The 21,781-nt window shown below is 43.1% G+C and overlaps 1 protein-coding gene across 3 annotated transcripts in view; it reads right to left on the bottom strand.

The window, feature by feature from the left end:
• fam184ab (family with sequence similarity 184 member Ab) overlaps positions 1-21,781 on the bottom strand; it is a 103,276-nt gene that overhangs the window by 52,094 nt on the left and 29,401 nt on the right. For all 3 annotated transcript variants that reach the window (XM_046373231.1, XM_046373233.1, XM_046373232.1), the window contains exons 2-8: positions 11,696-11,815; positions 10,665-10,823; positions 8,665-8,904; positions 8,246-8,329; positions 7,305-7,556; positions 3,286-3,421; positions 1,663-1,844 (exon numbers count right to left, since the gene is read on the bottom strand). In XM_046373231.1, coding sequence (XP_046229187.1) covers positions 1,663-1,844; positions 3,286-3,421; positions 7,305-7,556; positions 8,246-8,329; positions 8,665-8,904; positions 10,665-10,823; positions 11,696-11,815 — 1,173 coding nt within the window. The remainder of the gene's footprint in view (positions 1-1,662; positions 1,845-3,285; positions 3,422-7,304; positions 7,557-8,245; positions 8,330-8,664; positions 8,905-10,664; positions 10,824-11,695; positions 11,816-21,781) is intronic.

The raw sequence follows: 21,781 nt of genomic DNA, 5'->3' as shown, positions 1-21,781 counted from the left end.
ACCTACATACTTAGTCCCTGAAACAGATCTGTGCAATAATTAATCCATCCACTAATCATAACTTGAGGAACTCTAGTGTAAATAGTATTTTTCTTTTCTGTACTGTTTACCGCTGCAGGTACTTGTTTCCTGTGTATTTATTCTTTGAATGCACATCCTTCCCTTATCCTTGCATGCTTTGCACCCTCTGCATCCTGTTTGCTGCTGTAATACTGTGATTTCCCAGTTACGGGACTAATAAAGGATTATCTTATCTTATCTCTTATGTTAATAATGATAATACAGAAATATAACAGGTGGCCCGCGCTGACCCCAGAAATGCATTTGACTATGGTCTCTGGTGTCCCTAACTTCACATTTCTCTCCATAGAGCTGCCAAGTGAGGAAGATATGTGTGAAACGTGCACAGGTTGGAGGTGAACTGTGGGCCTCTGCTTTCGCACAGTTAGCCGGCCTCCCTGGTTGAGCTGCCACACCTATACACAAGGTAACCTCCGGCTAACTCTGTACAGCTATATGTTCATGGCTTATGAGTTTGTGTTCTTTATGTAGGACGTCCTGGAATATGTCAGCAAGTAAAAAGTCCCTTTACTTCTATAAAGCCTGGCCTAAGAGAAAATATCAACATCACAAGAGCACACAGAAATGTCACCGTTGCAAAACTGAAATAAGAAAAAATAAGAAAAAAATAAATACCAGACAGAACTGAAGAAAACAGTTTTCCCCACAGTTTTAGTATTATGCTGCTTCACAGCAGACAAACTGCCTTACATTTGGGGACTGAAGAAGAATTTCTGACAAAATGTGCCTGATCACACAGAAGAAGTTGAACTCAAAAAGACTTCCAGCTCGAAGTAACAGAAATAAAATAAAATGAGGGCCTCATTACAAAAACTTAGTATGAAATCCTATTTTAACCTAAGTGGACATTTAGCTTTGTTGGTGCTATAGAGTTTCTTAAGAAACTCTTAGACTTAGACTTCTTAGACTTTCCTGTTTTTAGTAAACAAAAAAAAACATCTATGTTAGAATTTCATGATTACACAAGCGTCCTAACTGAAGAACTATCAAAATTAGGAATCCTAAGTTAGGAAGTTATGATGGCATAGAACCTGTCCTAAAATAACCGCAAAATAACTGTTGTTAGGCTTGAGTGGCAATGACAGTAAAGACAGGCAACAACAGGACCACTGACACATTATGATGGAAAAGGTTACCTGAATTCTAACTGTAGGAGAAGCTAACATCAACGTTAGCCTGCTGCAGAAGCTAACACTGACTTAGCCTTAGCCTGTTAGCTTTATTTTTTTAACAGGACGAATGAGGAATCAAGTTCACAGTCCTAGTTAGAAATTCTTAAAACACAAGGTTGAGATATGAAACAACCAAGAGCTCATGAACTGCCTCTGTAATAGGAAGATGGGATTTTTCCGATCTTTAAAACTTAAGATAGGACAAGCAGATAGAAAATATTTCTCTAATTAGGCCCCTGTTCTCTGAAATACGAGGACAGAATTTTGGAGACAGTTGTGGAGCAAAGTTTGCCAATAACTTCACAGCATCTTGACGGCTAATTGGTTATTCATAACAGTGTTTTTCCAGCCTGGACTGAATACAAATCACACCACCAACAGACACTGGCACACATGCAAACACACACACCTTCTCCAGGGACTGGAGCTGTTGTTTCTGTCTTTCATCCAGGGCCTGGAACTGGCTCTGCAGAGACTCCCTCTCTTCTTCCATCCTCAGCACTTTGTCCTTCAGCCGGCTCCGCTCGTTGTCCAGGTCCCTGATGGCCGCCTCCTGGGTCATCTGGGCGGCCTGCAGGCTGCTTATCTGACCTATGGCAGGACGGAGCCGACAGACGTGAGAGGGATGCAAATAGTGAAGTGATGTCATGTGCTCATTGTAATTCTCCTCGGGGGGCTTCTTGTTGAAGAAACCAACAGATAAAGTAAACTGGTGTCAGCATATTTTACTTTTGTCACTGGAGTAAAGTTGCTGAATTAATATTTAGTTTAACATCGTTCGTTCAGCCTGTGCGCGGCTTCTTGTTTTGGGGGCGGAGATATTTTCCTGTGCGGCGATCTACCCAGCGAGACGCGGCGTGCTCATCCTGATGATGACGAAGCTGATGATGAAGCTGTGGCTGCCGGGAGAAGCTAATGTTAACTTTTGGAGGACAGTCAAGGAAATCTTAGTTGTTATGTGTATAAAATTTCATGTTACTGTTTTCCACAGATGTAGTGAAGTAGCTCACGGTGCAGGGAGATGATGGCAACACTCTTAATGTCACCTCCACAGCTCCGGCTGATTGCTGGCAGAAACAGCCATCGACAAGCACAACACCAGATCTACTTGAATCTCTGAACAAATGGGAGATGTTGCTAAAATCTGCTGTCCGTAAAAGATGATGACAGTTCATTACAACTTGGATCTGACTTTGGGGATTTTGTTTTAATAACAATAGTTGTGCTCACCACTATCATACGGGTTTTAAATAAGCGTCCAGCCTGCGATGGTGAACTACAAAATTGTTACTAGCGCTGTTACAGACCAACTTCTTCATCCTTGCTGTTCTTGAGTGAGCACTAACAGTTTGTTGCGAGCAAAGAGGCATAATTAACAACATTAAAGGTCCGTTAACTTTCATTTTCACCTCCAAATAAAGTGGTTATGTAATCTGGCTACCACCAACATTTACAAACGGGCAAAAAAAACAAAAAAAAAAAACCTCCGGTGCTCTAACAGTTTAAATAAATGAGGAGCTATGATCTGCACTGGATGGTAAATGTGACTGTGGTAGTTGCATCTACCAGCTGGATCTTATTTATCCCCCTCACATGCGAGAAGCTCCAGTGGAAACTGACTCTCACTGGGCACGAGCAGCTCATAGAAGCTAATGGGCCGAGCGTAATTCTGCAACGAGTAGCTGCCGTCGCTCACACATTTCAGGCATTTATGCTCACGCAACTTTGTTTCACAAAGTGCTGAGGGAAAGACATCACAAGATATTAAATCACAGGTTAACACGTGACAATGTACCCAACGTGAGTGCACATAAACGCGCACCTTAAACTGGGCATAATTGATGAGAGAAGGGTTTCCTCTGAGGGACCTCAGCCTGGATGTACAGCGTGAGGCCATTAAAGTGTTACAGACCATGATGTGTCAGCCACGATGAGAGGAGCTGTTAGTGGATACGTCTGATGTGTTTGCACGACAAGCGCAGTAAGAGTCTTGTGGGAAGCGTCCATATGAGAGAAGAGAAGGGAGTCTTACTGGCTTTGAGCAGAATTTCAGTTGCTTGCTGCTGGACTCGGTCTCTGGATGCCTCCAGTTCGCACTCGGCTTCTTTCTGACGGATCTCCACAATTTCCGAATTCTGGGTCACCTCGTCCAGCTGCTTGGTTAAGTCCTGGAGAGGAGCCAGATGAACACAGGAAAAAACCTCTGTTAGCACGTACAGTAGCAGCCATACCCGAACCCCATAAGCAAACTTAGTGGCTTCTGCACACAAACTGATGATGTGCTCGTTATTATGAGCCTGCAGAGAATTAGCACTCAAATCTGCAGCTCCCCTCGGCTTTATGAAGCCACTTCACAAGTTTCAGCTCATTGTTCGTCTGTCTGGCTCCGTTAACTCTCACAGCATCGTTTTGTGTTTCAGCAGCTACACAGCAGAGCATTAAGCCTGAAGAAATGTTTGCTAACAAGTTCATCATATCAGTTTAAATAGTTATGATATGATGCCAAGGTTTAAGGTTTACTGCACTGTTGCATGTGTTATTAATTTGATTCCTTTGACGAGCTACTGTATTCAGTCGCACTTTTGAACCGTAGGAAAAGTTAGTGACAAGGTTTGTTGAACATTTCAGTCTTCACATGTGCACCAGCTATTTAGTGGCTGTTGCAAGTGCACAGCAGCTGTCGAGTTTAATTTCTCTTCTGTCCTGCGTGAAACCTTAAGACATTTAATAAATGTTTTCTGATTGGTCATGATTAAACCGGAAAAGTGCATCCATATTTTTCAGCAACTTAGAGACTGACTGGGACAGAAAATGTTAATGTTATGAAGAGAAATGATGAGGATGATGAGGATGTTTATGCTAGCTGTAGCTGTATGAGAGTTTTCCGACAGGCTGGCCTGCTGCAGACGGGTTGTCAAACTTTCGGAATGAAGCATATTGGTGGCATTAGACTAATACTGGAGATCAAGAATGTAAATGCTGAGCGCTGCTCAATTAATAAGAGCTAGACTTCAGGGAGGGATTTGATGTGCACACACACACACACACACTCGATTTAGCACTGTTAAAGAACTCATGAGAGGCAATTTCACATCTTTCAATCCCATCAAACAGTCTGCCTCAAACTTAATTACTGCTGCTACTGCTAAGACAAAGAAACCTCAGTATGATAATAACCACGAGAAGTCACACACTAATTGGATGTGATGTGATGTGTGCGTCTGTCCGTGTGTTTTGTCCATCTTTTACATCTTTGTGAGGACCAATTAGAGTTGTACTGATGGAGCGTTTACAGTTCTTTTATGTGCGGTTCTCATTTCTTCAAAGGAATGTTTGAAATTTAGACCACAACAATTCGGACAACTTTTGGTCAGTGAGGTCGTTTTGGGAAAGCGTGCGTACTTTGTTCAATCCTCACTGCGTTAAAATTCTGTTAAAATGAAGTTTGGCATCATTCTTAGAACATTTGTTCCCACTGACAATTAATCTGTTTAAAAACAGGTCAGAAATTCACTTTTTCATTTTCAGTAAATGTAAGTGTAAATGCAGGGCTTTCAAGAAAATTAGTTGGCCTCCATGTGCCTTTAAATTGTCAATAATTCCCTTTGTGTTTTTGTCACAGAGGTGTAATAGTTGTAATACACCTCTAATTAATCTGAGTTGCACAATAAAACATTTTTAATCTTAACTAAAGTTTTAACTGTTTCACCATAGCTGCATCACGACGTTCCTCGTGCTGGCGCTTCGCCACATACAGCTGGTGCCACTTTTGTTTTTATTGCCCCCGGCCCTCAAACGGCCTGAGTCCGCCACTGGCCACCACAACTAAAGAATAGTTCAGTGGTTTAATTAATTGTGTCTGCACTGTAAAAAAAAAAATCCCTGACCTTTAGTCACTGATTCAAATGGAGCCTCACTTCTGCGTCGTCATTCAAATATAAAAGACTTTTAAAACTAGACGACTTATTGTTTTATCTCACTGAAAGCCGTCAAGACAGGCTTTACCTGAGAGTGAAATATTTAGCCCAGATACAGTGACAGAAGCAATTTAACATAGCTTCAGTAGAGTATTACACCAGGGGAATAAATTTGTAATTTTTGGCATGCACATTCCTCCAGAAGCTTATGAACAGTCAGCCATTAATTATGTCTGTCTCAGTTTCTCCAAGCGATCATTTGCTTGCATTTCTCTGGAGGTTTGCCCAATAAATCACATGCTAAAGGAGGATGACAGAGACACTGAAGCAAGAAGCCGTAGCATCTGGACACCAACCACAAGTGCGTCCAGCTGGAGTTAAGTCGATATTCCGATGCCCTCGTCGCTGAGCTGCCCGGTCATAACCCGAGGCGGTTGTTCCTGTTCTGGATGTATTGTGTTCAATCTTATTTTACTTGTACAAGGGCCTTCCAAGTTTGCTAGGAAAGCTGCTCTATGAATTAAGATTATTCTTTCATTATTTATGCTACTATTTCTTCCCAGTTAAGTGATTATGAAATCGTGGAACTAAAGAACATTTTGATTTAGCGCACACAGTAAAATGAAAAGGCTGCTCTGGTCTCTTTAGCTCCACTCGAGTAAAATGTCGCCTCACGGAAAGCAAATGATCACTAACTACACGCAAGAGGACTGATGAGGTATGAGATGCGTATTGTCATGTTCGATCCAAAGTCTGTAACATCTACTGCTGTTAGCTTGCTGAGGTTAAATTAAAGCGTAATGTCTTTCAACGATAAACTCACAGCAGGAGGCTTAAGGGATATGTTCACAGACTGGGGCTTTTATGAAGAGATTATTGTGATGTTACCTCAGCCACAATGCAACACATCAGCTCAGTAAAGTACGAAAGAGTAAAAAAAGAACAGGATCAAACTGTTTCTACCCTTTGATATCTGTTTCTCTTAAATCTCGTGTTAAGTCTGGCGGAGCTGTCAAGTGAAGTTGTTTCGAGCTCTCTTCTCTGTTGCTCTTTTGTTGTTTCTTTATCTGGGTTACAGTTAATTGCTCCGATAACTCATAAAATTATAAACTCCAGGCACGCCAACCACTGCTGACCTTGATCATATTCTCAGTAACACTGAGAAGAGGAGCGGGACCCCCCTCCCCCCACCCCCCCACCCCGTCTACGGTGCAATCAGCGATAATTTTACACAAACTTCAGAGCATATCGCAACAACAAAACAGACCTACTTAACCAGCTCCCCCGGAGCACATGTCAACTTTATTTTCAACGGCAGAGATAATCATGTGAGTGTACTCCAAAGACCTTACAGAACATTAAGAAAGTACAATTTCAGAAAGATGTACTTGGGAAATGAACACAGCTTTTCCATTTTTGCCCTACAAAGAAAGAAGTGCACAGATTAGTGAGTGAGCGGGTGTGGGGAAATGGTACTGCGCTTAAACGGCTGCTGAATTTGTCCAACAAGATACTAAGCTGCATAACAGCCAAAGATTTAGAACAAAGAACTTTAGAACAGACTTGTAGGATTCATAATAAAAAAATGAACAACAGTTGAATCAATTGACCTTCATCAGGTTCACCATTTCTGAATTTTTTAAATATTTTACATACTGTTCACATCCATGTTTTTTTGTTTTCCTCAAAATTGGGGCCCACTGATCAAAATGTTCCTCCACTGCCCTAATAATTATCAAAAACTCTGCAGGGAACCTTAAACTTATGTCAGCTGCAAGATAAAGACGAAATACATTTTGAGACATTAACAGTAGTTAATGTCAGAAATGAACTTTAACTCACTTTGTTGAACATCTACTATTTGTCATTTAATCTGTGCAGTATCAACACCAGGCTGTAGCTGTTACCCATTTTATCTCATTTTATCCCATACACCCGTTTCCCTTTATGGACCCATTTCATCATCCGTGTTAGAGGACAAATTTTGCGGGCCGTCCATAAAATCAGAATATGGCTGATCACAGATTTTGTTTGATTAAATTACAGGATGTTCTGGTGCTGTTTCACCATCCCCATCCTGTAACAGCAAACGCACGATGATGGTCTGAGTCCACTGTTTGGGGTCCAGACTCACCTTGACGGTGTTCTCGGCGGCGGTGAGCGACGCCTGAAGCTTGTGGGACTTCTCCCGGTTCTCCCGAGCTTCATCCGTCACCCTGGCCAGCTCGGCCCTCAGTTTTCCCAAGGTTTTCTGCAGCGCCGCCTCCTGAGTCTGAAACTCCCGCCGCAGCTCGGCCTCGGTGCGTTTCCATGCCAACAGGTTGTCGGCAGTCAGCTGCTGAGTTCTCTTCATGGCCTCCAGCTCGCGCTCGTAAAAGGCCTGAGCCTGGAGACAGACAGACAGACAGCAGACACGCCGGGGCGTCTGTCACTTCAACACATCGATTCACGTGTGAAAAGATGAAGCAACACGTGTCTAACATGGACGCCGTGCTTTACTGCACTGTTTTACTGACTCCAGACGGGAAAACATTTTGGGTGGTTTGAAAAGCTGCCTCATCAAAGTGCAATCTCATGCTAAAATAATCAACACAGCTAAAGGTGAAGCCAAATTGAATTGGCTGACGGCGTTCACTGTCAGTGAGGAAGTTTCTTTTTCTTTTTTTTTAAATTAATAGCTCCTAAATGCCAGCACTCAAATTGTGCCTGAGCTCTGCACGAATCTGCACATCACAGACTTTTAACATTTAACAGAGCTTATTTTATATATAAGTGTTTAGATATTTACAGATTTACAGCATTTCTGCGTTCAGTCTTTTTATCCAACAATAACAGATCTCAGAGGGATTTCATTTTTTTCAGGATTTTGGATGAATTACAATTCAGAATAAAACTGGAATGTGATGTGAAGATTTTGGTTCTAGTTTCAAAGAATAAATAAACTGAATAAAATAAATTCTCCCCTCAGTATGTCAGGAAAGACATTTACATTAATAGATGCACATCTGTTTAAGTGTATGATCTGACACTGCGAGGACACACTCGACGTCCTCCACTGAGACCACAGGACTGCACCTTGCTGAGTTTGGCCTCATACTCCTCCACCAGCCTCTTCTTGTCTTGTTTGAGCTCCTCCACCCGCTCTGTCAGAGAATCCACCTGTGACACATCAGCACAACATGAGGAGGTCAGCTCAGCTTTGGTGAAGATTTGAGAGACCAAAAAAACAAGGTTGTCTTAGTGATAGAGAGATAAAACTTCTTAAAATCATGTATAAAGTTTCTTCACACCCCTTTGGTTTAACGGCAGGGACATGAAAGAGGAAGTTTGAGCTGCGGTGCTCCAGAGATGATGCAGCAGGTTAACTTGCTGGCTTGTACACAAACAGTTAATGACGTGATAATTGCTGCTGTCCCACTTTCTCCCTGTTGTGCTTTAGTTTGTTGCTTTGGCTTCCAGGAGCTGCTCTACTTTCGCAGCAGCTATTGCATTACCTCGGCTTTATGGAGCTGTCCCAGTTTCTCCTGGTCTTTACTGTAGTTTGCGTTCTGACTCTGGTGGCTGCGGAGGAGCTCCTGGATCTCCTGTCTGTGCTGGGCCTTCAGCTCCTCCAGAGCAGCCCTCTTCTCCTGCTCAAACTGGTTCTGGGCCTGGCTGAACGTACGCAGCTTCTCCTCAAAGGACCGTCGCATCTCCTCCACCTCCCTCGACATGGACACCACACGCTGCGTGTGCTGCCAAGGAACACGGGAAAGAAAGACTGGAGCTGACAGGAGGATTGATTTATGGGTTTGTAGGCTTCTCACACCGTGGATAAGTGTTTTAAAAAGCTCTAGGCCAGCTGGTGAAGCACCGGGGGAATCTGACCTCCTGACTGCCAACCTGCCTGCTCTACATTTGCAGTGAAAAGCAGCAAACGCACAAACCCGCCATCTGAACAGCGAGGACACATCCAAACATAACAAGAACAACGTTAATGAAGCGTTTGTCACGTTTGCTTCGATCAGTACTGATTTTGATACTGAATACAAGTGACTCAAAGGATGGTCTCATGAGGTGGGTGAAGCAAATGATAAACACCTCTCAGCACCACGTTTACAGATTCACGCCTCTCATCTAATTTGGCTGCACGCTCTGAAATTAGCATTTCATTTACTAAGGCAGCACATAATTACACAATCAGCGACTCGCACTAACTACTAAGTGCAATTTGTACCTGAACACAAGCTCAAAATGGTTCACTTGAACGGTGAAAGTTGTGCAGCACAGAGCCCTCAACCAGCTCCGGAATCAAACAACCAGGGAATTTTCTAAAACTGAACTCGCGCTATTAATGAATGAAAACAATAATAATAAAGTTGGAGACAAACAGGCTGAAGGCAGTGAGTTGGTATTCAGTGCTTTGTTCATTATATTAAGGCCATCAATCACATCCATCTGGGTGCTGGACTCCCATGTCAGCACTGAGACAAACACACCTTTGCATAAAGCTTAGCTTGGATGGATGTTCTTTCTTTAAGTGCTGCTCACAATCATCCATCCAGTCTTTTCTTTCCTTCCTTCCTCTTGTGCTTCAACACAGAGCTGCACATCCTCTACCAACTGCATGCAAATCTAAAGAAAAATGTCAGCCATCCATCCACTGTGTCAACGACTGTCACTAACAGCTCTTACTGTCTTACACACACACACACCTCGACAGAGAAAAGGTGATACACACTGGATGATTTATAAACTGGAAGTTGTATGTAAACAAATAGGTTATCACTGGAAAACAAGGTGTGCTGAGCTTATTAACAGACACCATAAACTATTTTTGTGTTAGTTTCTGTGCCAGTTTACGGGAAATGTTAATGCTTCAGCACACCAAGACATTTTGGACAATGCTGTGTTTCCAACTTTGTGGCAACAGTTTGTTGAAGGCCCTTTTCTATTCCAGCATGACTGTGCCCCAGTGCAGAAAGCAAAGCTCCATAAAGACATGGTTGGATGAGTTTGGTGTGGAAGAACTTGACTGGCCCACACAGAGCCCTGACCTCAACCCCATCCAACACCTTTGGGATGAACTGGAACGGAGATTGTGAGCCAGGCCTTTTGGTCCAACATCAGTGTGTGACCTCACAAATGCTCTACTGCATGAATGGACAGAAATTCCCACAGAAACACTCCAACATGTTGTGGAAAGAGTGGAAGCAATTACAAATACATAACCACAACCAGAGCCTGACCAGTGCTGGACTACTGGGGGTCGTGATTTGGCTAAATGTAAACTAAATTAAATCTCATCTGGATTTTATCTGGATACAGGAACCAATGGAGCCCTGATCTTACAAGACACAACAAGTCAATGGTCCAGAGCAGACCACCACACAGGGTCATGATGGTGCTGATGAACAAGGGACACTCCTGAGTCTCACAACAGGGGACAGAAACAGACATTGATACTGATTACCTGCAACTGAGACACACACACACACACACACTCTGTTCCTACCTGAGCCTCGGTGCAGAGCTGCATGTCCTCCACCCTCTGACGGTAGCTCTCGAACTCAGCCAGCGCCTGCCTCTTCATTCTCTCGTGGAGCTCCATGGACTCCTCCAGAGACTGGATCCGCCTCTTCAGGTCCATCTCGTCGCTGATCTTACTCTTGTACTGGAGGACGCATGAAAAGTTCAGTTAGGCCTCCAAACATGCAGATTATAAGGTTAGAAAGGATTTGATTTCATTTGAATCTGGATGCACACCAAAACACACATACAACCATGTTATACTTGGTGCCATATTGTCCTCAAAATTCTACCAAACTAAACTGACATTTATGAATTTTTTTTATGTTTCCTGCCAACAAATGTACCATAGGGGCAAAGAGAGCAGAATGTATATATATTTTAAGAATAAACATTTCTTATTTGGCCAGGCAGATTTTGAGGAGAGGCCTGTTAGTCACATTTCCTCATGAAGGGTGATGACATATAGACTTGAATAATTAATAATCAGTATCATTAGTTATTGATGAGTTTGGTTTGAATGTAATGTCAGCTCAGTGGCTCTCCAGTGCATCAGCTGCCATGTAGGTGAGTGTGTAGCAGCCCACACATGTTTGTAAAACACACAGCGACTGTCTCACCTCGACCGACTGACACGAACGTGACTCTCGCTGACCGCGTCTTAAATTAATAATGGAAAACATACTAAAGCCACTCGGACTCATGCCAAAAAGTCCAAAGCTTTGCTCCAATAATCTGTCCATTTAACCAGAAGTTACACTGGATTGTGCATTTTGTCTTTACTCCCAGGAAGCAGTGACTGATTGCATTATTAATTTAAATGAACGTCCCTTTACACTCACGACACCGCGTTCCCTCCTCACTCCAAATATCTGCAAACCAGCTTCAAACTGAGTTAAAGGAATCTTTCATGACGTTTCTCATCAAAGTAAGGCAGATAATATAATTCACAGGGCATTCATTTCTTTTAAAAGTGAAACGTGAGTGCGTCAGTGATTAAAGGTAAAGAGTATAAACCTGTAAAATCTTCTCCCGGGTCTCAGAGAGAATCTGCTGCACCTCTTCTTCGTGAGCCTCCTTCAGAGTGGCGATGGCCGCCTCGTGTTCGTCGTTTTTTGTGTTCAGTGCATAGATAACCTGCAGCAGAGAGGAAAGAAACCCGTTAGCTGTTAGACATGTTCATATTCGGGAGTTATTACGGCAGTAAAAGCAGCGGGAGGCTGAATGCTCCTCTCGTAGCCATTGCTCCTCTCGTAGCAACGGTTCAAACAACAGGGAGCATGTTGGGTCCTCTGTGTTCCATACTTTTTATAAAGTGGACGGCAGCAAACCGCAGCGTGAGGGGAAAGTAAGGAAACATGAAGATGAAAGGAAGGTTGATATTGATTTTTGTCTTAGAATGGAGCTGCCAACACTCGATACCTTTACGTTTTGTTTTTCTTTCCCATACAGGATTTATAGTATTAAGTTCTTTACCAAAAAAAATCCACAACATTTGAACACAACACGTTCAGGCAAACCATAAAAAACCCTTGACACAACATTCACATTAAGGATTTTTAATTTTTTTCTTCTAATCAGCTTACAGATCAAATGCACTGAAGTCATGACGCAGGCAGAGAAATGCAAATTAAGGCTGTGTTCTAATGATGACAAGTAAATGAGCTGTGGTGTACAGTACAGCTGGTACACAGCTGCAGTACACAGCCTATGCAGTGCATCCCTCCATGTTTCCAGCACTGGCACACAGGCAGCAGCGGTGCCCCACGGTTATAAATTAGAGATCGGCTGATGCCTCGTATTGCTGGGGATAAAAATAACACAAGCAAACCGCTGTGCATGAGATTGACCTTTGAATCCATCCCAAAAATACATGCAGCCGTCCACAGAGCCGTAATCTGCCAGCGCAGTGATCCCCTGCTCACAGGCAGCAGAGAGGACGAGGGGACGGAAATGGCTTTCACATTTCCACATGAAGGACCATGAGACTCTCTTCCCCGAGCGTCTCTCTCTCTCTGCCGTGAGAAACAAAGCTACACGAGTCAATAATTCAGCACGCCGAACTGTGAGCGATGCTGCTAAAGAGAACCACCATTTGTTTACTTTGGCCCACAGTCCGCCAGCAGAATTAGGAAGGAGAGAGGAGAGAAAAATGGAGGGCAAAGGCTTTCTTTGAAACAGCCGCATCCAGTTGTGATGCCTCGCCGAGAGACGACAGGATTTAGTCTGACAGGTGGTCGTTTATGTTCCTTCACACACACTGTGGTTCTGCTGACGGCCACAGCACTTCAGTCAATAAGAGAAACACACATTATAATCATGAGGCACTCGGCCATTGGAGTTACCAAGTCATTTGATTTTATTGACCTCTTAATGTGAATAAGATCATCATTCTTTCTTTTGCACATTACATATATCTTGTTTTTTTCCATTATTTGTCTCTTAATTCAACTCTAATGTGTTCAGCGCAATATTTTGAATGTAGAACACATGATTATCTGTTCCTTCGCCTTCATTTGGGCAACATTTTCCTGTTTCCTGTGGGACACGAGACTGTTAGCTTGGTTAGCTTGGTTAGCTCACTGTTCTGTCCTAAGAACAAGCCTAAGAGCCAACAAGTCGAGCGAAGTCGAGCAGTTGTTGGTTAGGTCGTTTCCACAGGCTTTTACTGTCTCTACTTTGACCTCTTCTGTCGAGTCTCCTTCTCTGCTTGTTCATGTTCACAGACGTCCAGGATCAGAGACAAACTGCAGGGACCCAAATAAAGCTGGGAAATTTCTGTTGGCTCCAAAATAAAACCTCTCTTCCTGCACACGTCTGAATTATTCAGTCAGCTCAGTCTCTCGTCAGCTCGGGACGTGAATGGAGCAGACGTTAGATGGTTAGAGGAGCTAAAATCTCCATCGCATCCCGAGAGTCATCGGCACACGCTGCAGATGAAATGCACTAATGATAACCTGCTGACGCGCACAACAACAACAACAACAACACATATGTACACACCTATCAAAGTACCCAAAAACATCAGCGGAGACTTTAGACTCATCAGTGACAAATGGAGTCAGTGTGTGTGTGTGTGTGTGTTTGTCAAACACCAAGAAAATGACAATTCTACCCGAGAGCTGAAGGCTGCCTTTACTGTAATCACCGTCACCATGACGACACATGAGCAGATATTGAATCTAAGTCGGCTACGTGACCTCATCGGTGAAATGAATTTAGGTAATTAAACTCTGGTTTCAAAGCTAAGCCACAAAATTCTGGAGGAGGTCACACATATTTAAGTGCAGTATATTGTACACAGTCTGTGTAACTGCCTTTTGGGACTGTGACAACCACAACACGCACACAGTCAGCTGATTCTCTCAGGCAGCGTTTCTCGTTAAGGAAGTACACAGAATACAGGAAGTCCTGCCTTAAGGTGTGTTTATGATCATCAGTCCATGTGTTGTGTAGCTGTCGGTGTCAGGCAGTACTGTCCTGTAAGTATCAGTACTTCGTCAACACTACGTGTTAAAAACAAAGCAATACCTCCGTTAGTCTTATTGAACATGTTTTGTGTTTTGGAATGGAGGTTGCGTAGAGGGGAAGTGTGTGAGCGAGTGTGTCTGGCATCGCCAATCCTCCCTCATCTCCTCGGGTCGATGCGTTCGTGTCCTTGGAGGAGTTTGCATAAATGACAGCGATAGCAGGCGGATCGATAAGGTGACAGCGAAATGCCACAAATTTCATCCGTCAGCTGGGAGAAAGTCACAGCTGAGAAACTCGCCGAGACTTTCACCAGGCGAGGTGTAGCCGACTCCCCACGAGCAGCTCGATGAAATATGACTCGGCTGTCAAACGCTGCGAGAGCCGGGAAAAAAATAAAAACTTTTCAACTTCTGTTGTTCCTTCTCGGCTTCATGTTGTTTTCCCCATACGAACCGCAACCTTCTCTTTTCCACCTTCACTGCGTGGACACTGAAGGTGTTAATAAGGAAGGGCCTTGGGAATGTTCCACGCTGTACTCTTGACGTTTGCTCGTGAGAAATCTTTTAGAAAACTGGTTCAATACACAAACTGATGTCAAAACACGACAAAGAAATGTCAGCGTCTACGAATACATTAACCAACACAGAGAGCTTTATTACTTACAAACAAACAAGCTAAAATGGGAGATAAAGCCTTCAGCCTTTCACTTATCACTTTGCCTCTCGCTGTGACAAACTCAGTTGGTGCTTTTATTTCAAGAGAATTTATTGTGTTTCATATATTTTCTACAACTGAAGAGTGAAGCTGGAATCGAGGGAAATGACACTTTATCTTCAAAAACATTAACAGAATAAGCTCAAGTTCACTAAAAATCAATAAACTAGTTGGAAAATTGGTCCTGCACTGGCAGATTTGTTCACTTGTTTGAAGAAAATTCAAATAAAAGGCCTCCTGTCTCTCAGTTAAAGACAAACATGAGTGGTCAAAGCACACGATTCCCCGTCTATGTCTGCTACTACACTCCAGCAAAAAACTTATCTGAACGAAAACATGATTTTTAATAAGGTGATAATGTATCTGTCACTCTCAATTGCTTATGAGTGCTTTTTTTAGACTTTGCTTTCTTTGTTTTTCCTCTGCAGTCTGCAGATCGCTTTCCCAGAGATGGACATCGTTTCCCGAGATGCTGGACTGTGATTTTGCATCACGCCGATTTGCTGCTGCCTTTCTATCGCCAGGAGGAAAATGAGATTCGTGCTGTAGCTCTCCGTCTCTCTAAGGGTGAGTTGTGGCGTCGTAGGCTGCGATGGGACTCAAAATCTGCAATATTTGGTCCTTTGGTTCAGAATTACTGCACTGAAAACTAAAAACACAAGCCTCATCTTCTCCTGAGGGAACTGCAGAGCTGTTTGTTAGCAGCGGGACTGAAGAACAACATCAGTTATGGGCATAATCAAATCATTACTGACTTCTGATATCCTGCAGTGAGTTTAGAAACACCTGGAAATGAAAGCAAACCACGGTAATATGAACACCGCCAGAGAAAGCAAACGGTCCATCAGCCTTTGCTACAAGTCGTTTGTGTTGAGACTCTAACGTGCAGCCAAACTCTTCGAACAGTCAGCTAACAAAGCTAACCTGCATCCTTTGCAACAAGGGCATCACAGAAGCATCTCAACTAACCTACAGACCAAAGTCACAAAGTAGGACGGTTTGCACCAAAAGCTGAAAGCTAAAATGGCAGCAGGTGCCAAACGGCGTCCCTGTGGACGTGTGTCATCGGCTTTACAAAGGATCAGAGAGAGAAATAAAAGATGAAAAGATGCTGGTTCGACTTCTGAGCACGTAATGACTCCCGGGACCCAAACACACACACATTCACACACACACACCTCAATCATCTCTCGGCTCAAGTCTCTCCGTTTGCTGATGAGACTTTGATGATAATGACGAGGCCTGATGACAACCATTTCACTGCCTTCGCACTAGCCGGCAGTCATTTTCCACCTGGTCGTAGTAGAGCTTATAGGTGCAGGGGATGAGGGCATATGATTGTAAAACTGCACGGAGTAGTTTGATGTTTCAGGAAATTCTGTGCACATGGGCTGGACGTGAAAACTGAAACCACTCTAATGTCCTTCAGATGTAAGATTACAGCTAGCAGCTGGTTAGCCTAGCTTAGCATAAGGGCTAGAAACAAAGGAAAACGGCTCGCTCTGTCCAGTGACAACAAAATCCCCCCACTAGCACATCTGAAGCTCTCTAGCTAGCATGTAATCCTCATTTCATTAAACACTCAAATGCAAAAATTCAACTTTTGTTCCCAGACAAGAAATAGTCCAGCATGTAACACCCTGAGAAATGGAAAAACTGACATTTTTAAACAGTTTTTTTGCACGCATTAAACAACCAAGAAATAACAGGTTAATCACTGAGTTGTAGCTGTTTTCATCCATCTGTGGTCTTTGTGCTAAGCTAAGCTAACTGTCTGCTGGCTGTAGCATTTTATGTAAGAGACACACAGATGAGAGGGGTATTGATCTTCACATCTCAGAAAGCGCATTTCCCTAAATGTCAAACAGTTTCTCTAAGATCAATTTTGAGACCAGGAAGCGAAAAACCCTTCATAAACAACTTGTTACACATCCCTGCAGTCCGTCTGCGAATCACAGACACGTGAGGTACATTAAAATGTCAGTTCTTTACCATAATGTCTAATTTTTAAAGCAAGTTCAAAGAGCAGGCTGATTTCAAAAGTAAAGCCTTGCAGGCATGAATGACTGTATTTTGGTAGGAGGGTAACGATTTCTGCACACTTGGGGACAAAACCGTTAGATTAAGATTAAAAGATTAAAGTGACATATTTTGTCATTGGAGGGAACTCACTCCAACGAAATTTGTTCTCTGCATTTAACCCACCCAAGTGACGTGCACACACACACAGCAAACCCGGGGCAGTGGGCGACCGCGTGCAGCGCCCGGGGAGCAGTGGGGGTTAGGTACCTTGCTCAAGGGTACCTCAGCCATGGACACCGGGACGGGGAATCGAACCAGCGATCCACCGGTTACGGGTCCGACACCCTAACCGCTGATCCACGACTGCATGAAAGAAGGCCGACGAGGAGACGCAGCATTTAATTGCCACGACAACAATTGATGTGTCATTTCGCTGGCAGAAGCCTTTTAGAGAGGCAGAGGCTAGTCAGTTTAGTGGAAAACTGGTTTGGCAAGCAATTAACTTCATCATTACTGCTGAATACTAAACTATTGTTCTGTTGATGGGAGGCCAGACTTCTCACCCTCAGTCCATTCTCTCCATCTCAAGCCTCAACTCTTAACTCACCCATTCAGGAACGCAGAGGAGATGTTCAACAGCAGAAATCAGCACTAATACCACAGCAGAGAGTCAGTCAGAGAACAGCCAGCGATGTGTCGGTCCACCATTAACAGCAGGTTTCCCGGCGGATTCTGTGTTGTGTTCTCTGAACGTCTCTGAAGCCGATTCTGCTGCATTCATTTGGCTGGTTTATTCTCATTTTCAACAAAATGACGGGACGTTTCACACATTCATCATGAGGTCAAAGTCTGTACCGACGCCCTGTTCAACACACGTTCCCAACGTGTTTGCTGATCAAAACGGAGACTCTGGAGGTCCCATCGGCCGATCATCATCCGATTAATCACATCACAGAAACAACTGCTCAATCATAAATCAAAAGACAAGATTTATATCACCTAGACACGTTTGATTTGAGACTATAATTGTCACTCGGAACAAAAGTGGCAAGGTGAGAGCCATATTGATCATCGGCGCATCCTGATGCTGTTCTGACTTGTGTCTGAACGCTACAATGGTTTTAAACAAAGTGATCAGACACGAGTGCAAAAGCTTCCTGAGCTGCAGCGAGGTGTATTAATAAGTAATTATCATTGCCTGCTTACGCTCATTATCATTTAATCATTATCTAATTGGAAATTTAATCTCCAATTTAGAGAAGGGAAGACTGTGGTTGAAGAAATTTCTGCTTTCATTACACTTGTCCTTTGTCTATCGTCACACTGAATATTAATTATTCTTTTGACTTTCAATGCTTAAATCAAAGTCCCATCTCTGTTTCTCTGTCTCTACACTGTTTGCCTTAAACCCGTTCAATATTATCAACAGATTCAAAGCCAGTATTAGGGTCAGGTTTCTATGTTCATATCGTCCAGTCGTAAGGGACGAGTTAGTCTCATTGTCAGGGAGAATATTTTGTATGAACTTGCCGAGAGGTTGGAGAAGCAGCTTGTAATCGGAAGGTCGCTGGTTCAGGAAAAATTTGAGTGTGGTGGAGTGATAATGTCCCCACCCCCCATTAGCCGGCTGATGTGCCCTTGAGCAAGGCACTTAACCCCCAATATGCTCCCCGGGCGCTTGATGCTGCCCACTGCTCCTGTGTGTTTCACTGCATGTTGCATGTTGCATGTGTGTGTGTGTGTTTCAATCAGTGATGGGTTAAATGGGAAATAAGCTGTAGAGACCAAAACAGTTTCTTGTCTTCTTCTGCTGTTCAGTTGGACAGTTCTGGTGTCTTATAGACTAAACAATAAATCAGGAAAGTAATTTCCCAGCTTGGGATTAATAAAGTAACTTAAATTAAAAAATTAAATTAAAAACCCTGGCAAAGGTGGGTTTTGTGGGATGTCCAACATGTCCAGGGGTCACAGAGACAACATCAGTTGTCCGTGTTAAATGAAATAAGCCAACACCAGCAACAGCAACATAATCAGCTTACCATTATTATCTTAAACATACCGATCCAAATCGTATCGACAACCTTAACTGCTCTTGCGGAGCGCAGAGAAAAGTTTAAGTGAGACTCTGGGTGTCAGGTTCACAGAACGTGGATGTCAAGCTGGTTTGTAATTAAGGATTCAAAATTCACTCAGTATTTGTGCTGATTAACGGGGCCTAGCAAGCGGACATGTTGCTCCACCAGAATCTCCGAATGCACGTTAAGGCTAAATATTTTGTCAAAACCGTTCATCATCCTTTCAACCACTGACTGAAGATCCAATCAGCGTAAGCCTAAACTGTGTGTGTGTATACAAACTGTGTGTACATGGTGATATTGGAACCAATGCTGGTATCTGCCATCCTCAAACCTCCAAGTTCCATCTTTCTAAATGAGTAAGAATTACAGGCTGTGTGCCATCTCACTTCCACAGCCTCAAAATTATGCATTTATTGGGAGTAAACTTAACGAAGCAGAGAGAGAGAAAGAGATAGGAGGCCTAATTACTTTAATTATAATGTGCGGCTGTGATCTGCTAAACTGTAAGGTGCACCTTAATCCGTCAGCTAATTATGGGATGTACTGTGGTGGTGCAGTTGAGATGCTGTTGAGCCATGATGAGTAAAACGCAAAGTCTAGCCTTCATTAAACGCAGAATCTGTGATCGGCGGCGGAACTTTTTCAGTGCGATACCAAATAAACTGCGTCAACAGCAGATTTTAAAGGGAGAATCGAGTGAAAACAAAGTCGTGACTTGCTTATCAGAATCGGTCCTGCCAACCGCGGAGGGCAGAAAACCAAATGAGGCGAGGCTCGCTGCAGACTGTACATGTTTTCTGGTCTGTTTTTAGGAAAGCTTTTAATGCAAATGCCTTACAGAGCTCCTGAACCCCTGCTGAATAAATCAAAAGCCCACTCACCACAGTTTCTGAGCAATAACGTCTGAACGCTTCAGTTACCTGAAGAGTTCGGCTTCAGTACAGGATTTACATCCTGTATTATACCACAAGTGTGAGACCACCACCTCACAAGAGTCCAAGTCCAAGATGTAATAACATATCACACTGTTTTAGCTTATTAGTAAATATTTCCCATTTGGATGCTCAAGTCACGTATGAGATATCAAGTTTGTGTGAGCTCTTGTCACTTCCAAAAAGTTCAACCTGACAATCTGATACGAAAGAACACAATATAGTGAAGATGAAGCGAGCGACCGATTGTTGGTACCGAGTAAAATGTATTATTTATGATGGTAAATCTGAATCCTTTTGCAAGAAGATAACATACAACAACAATACAGGTTTATGAATTTAGCAGCAAAAACCGAGTTGCCAGGCAGAACGTCAAACTGTGTGAGCAGAGAGAATCTTATTCAGCTCATTTTAACATCACTCTTCCATATTAAATTCATTCTGATGGGATAACTATGTTTCCAGTTTATTTACTCGGTGCCTCATTTTCTTCATGCTCCCTGTAGACGACGGGGACAAGAGGATTCATCATCTTAACAGAAGCAGACATAAAATGTTACCATTAAATGACTGAAAAGAAGCAATAGCTTTTCAAATTCGTGATGACTTAATCTGCAGTGATGTGTCGACGGCGTGAGCCTGTTTTGCGTTATTGAGATTTCATTTCACACAAACCCACTCGCAGGTAGTGTGAGCGTGCAGTGACGTATTCTGCATGCAAACAGTGACGTGTGCCTGCATTTAGGGAAGGATCACACAAATAGCACACAAATCCAAGAGAACAACAACCACAGACGACGAAATCTTTCTGAAGTTCTTCAGGGGAGCGAAACTCTTGCAAAAATTAAATCTGCACAATTAAAGGAAGCTTCAGTGCTTCAGTACCTCCGGATTCTGTGGCAGCACTAATCACAGGTGGCATGACAAATGTTTACAATAAATCTAAACAAAGACAAATCGAAAATGTAGTTCTGGTAATGGAGTACTTTTGGCTCGAAAGCTGTTGGCAAGAAAGCCACAAATCTGTACTCTGGATGGACATTTAATCAGTGCTGCTAAGACACACGCCGCCCAAAAGCATATTGCTTTTGTGTGTGTGTTGTTTCTGTATTATGTAATCAGTAAACAGTAGAGACGTCTCCAACGGAATAATAAGCACCATCTGGAGCCATCAGTATACTGTGAGTTTTATTGTTCTTTCTGCCTGTTTAGCACAAAGAGAAAAATCATACTGTTTTTTTGTTCCATTATACTGGAATTCGTGTAAACTATTTCACGGCAGGGAAAAACTAATTTCAGGCAAAATATCTGCAGCACACCTTTAATATGTCACTGAATTGTATCTTGATAAGACGCAGACACACACAGGGAGCGTTAAGGCACAATCCTGGACTCCCCTCATGTCTCTGATGGTTTAATAATTGTTTAATCTTCTGCATCAAAGCAGGTTTATCTGTGACAGATACAGTGATGTGTGGCACAATTAGAACACACACACACACACACAGCGTACACCTGATGCTAAGACTTTAACACACACAAACGCATCTCAACCCCAGAGGTTAACTGCAGGCCATACTGACAGTGCGCTTTGATTTTGCAGCTGTCGAGAAATGGAAAAGGAAATTTTGGCGGCACTTTCTCTAGCGATAGCTTCAGCAATAAATCTGTAGGTAGACCTGCAGGTAGACACAGATACCATTCCATTTATTTTCCAATAAAATTTCCAAAAAATGCTCGACCTGCGCTGTGCTTTAACACACCCTGCATGAGATCCACCAGTCCTTCTGCATCACTGCTGGATGCCACGGAGCAGTGACACGTCTTAATTTGATCCGAGTTCAAAGACACAGTCACGCAGTCATCTGCAGCAGGAGAGGTAAGGC

Source organism: Scatophagus argus, chromosome 19 (genome assembly GCF_020382885.2).
Source record: "Scatophagus argus isolate fScaArg1 chromosome 19, fScaArg1.pri, whole genome shotgun sequence".
Classification (NCBI taxonomy): domain Eukaryota; kingdom Metazoa; phylum Chordata; class Actinopteri; family Scatophagidae; genus Scatophagus; species Scatophagus argus.
Note: the sequence above shows the minus strand (reverse complement) of the source record. Positions and strands in the feature narration are given on the sequence as shown.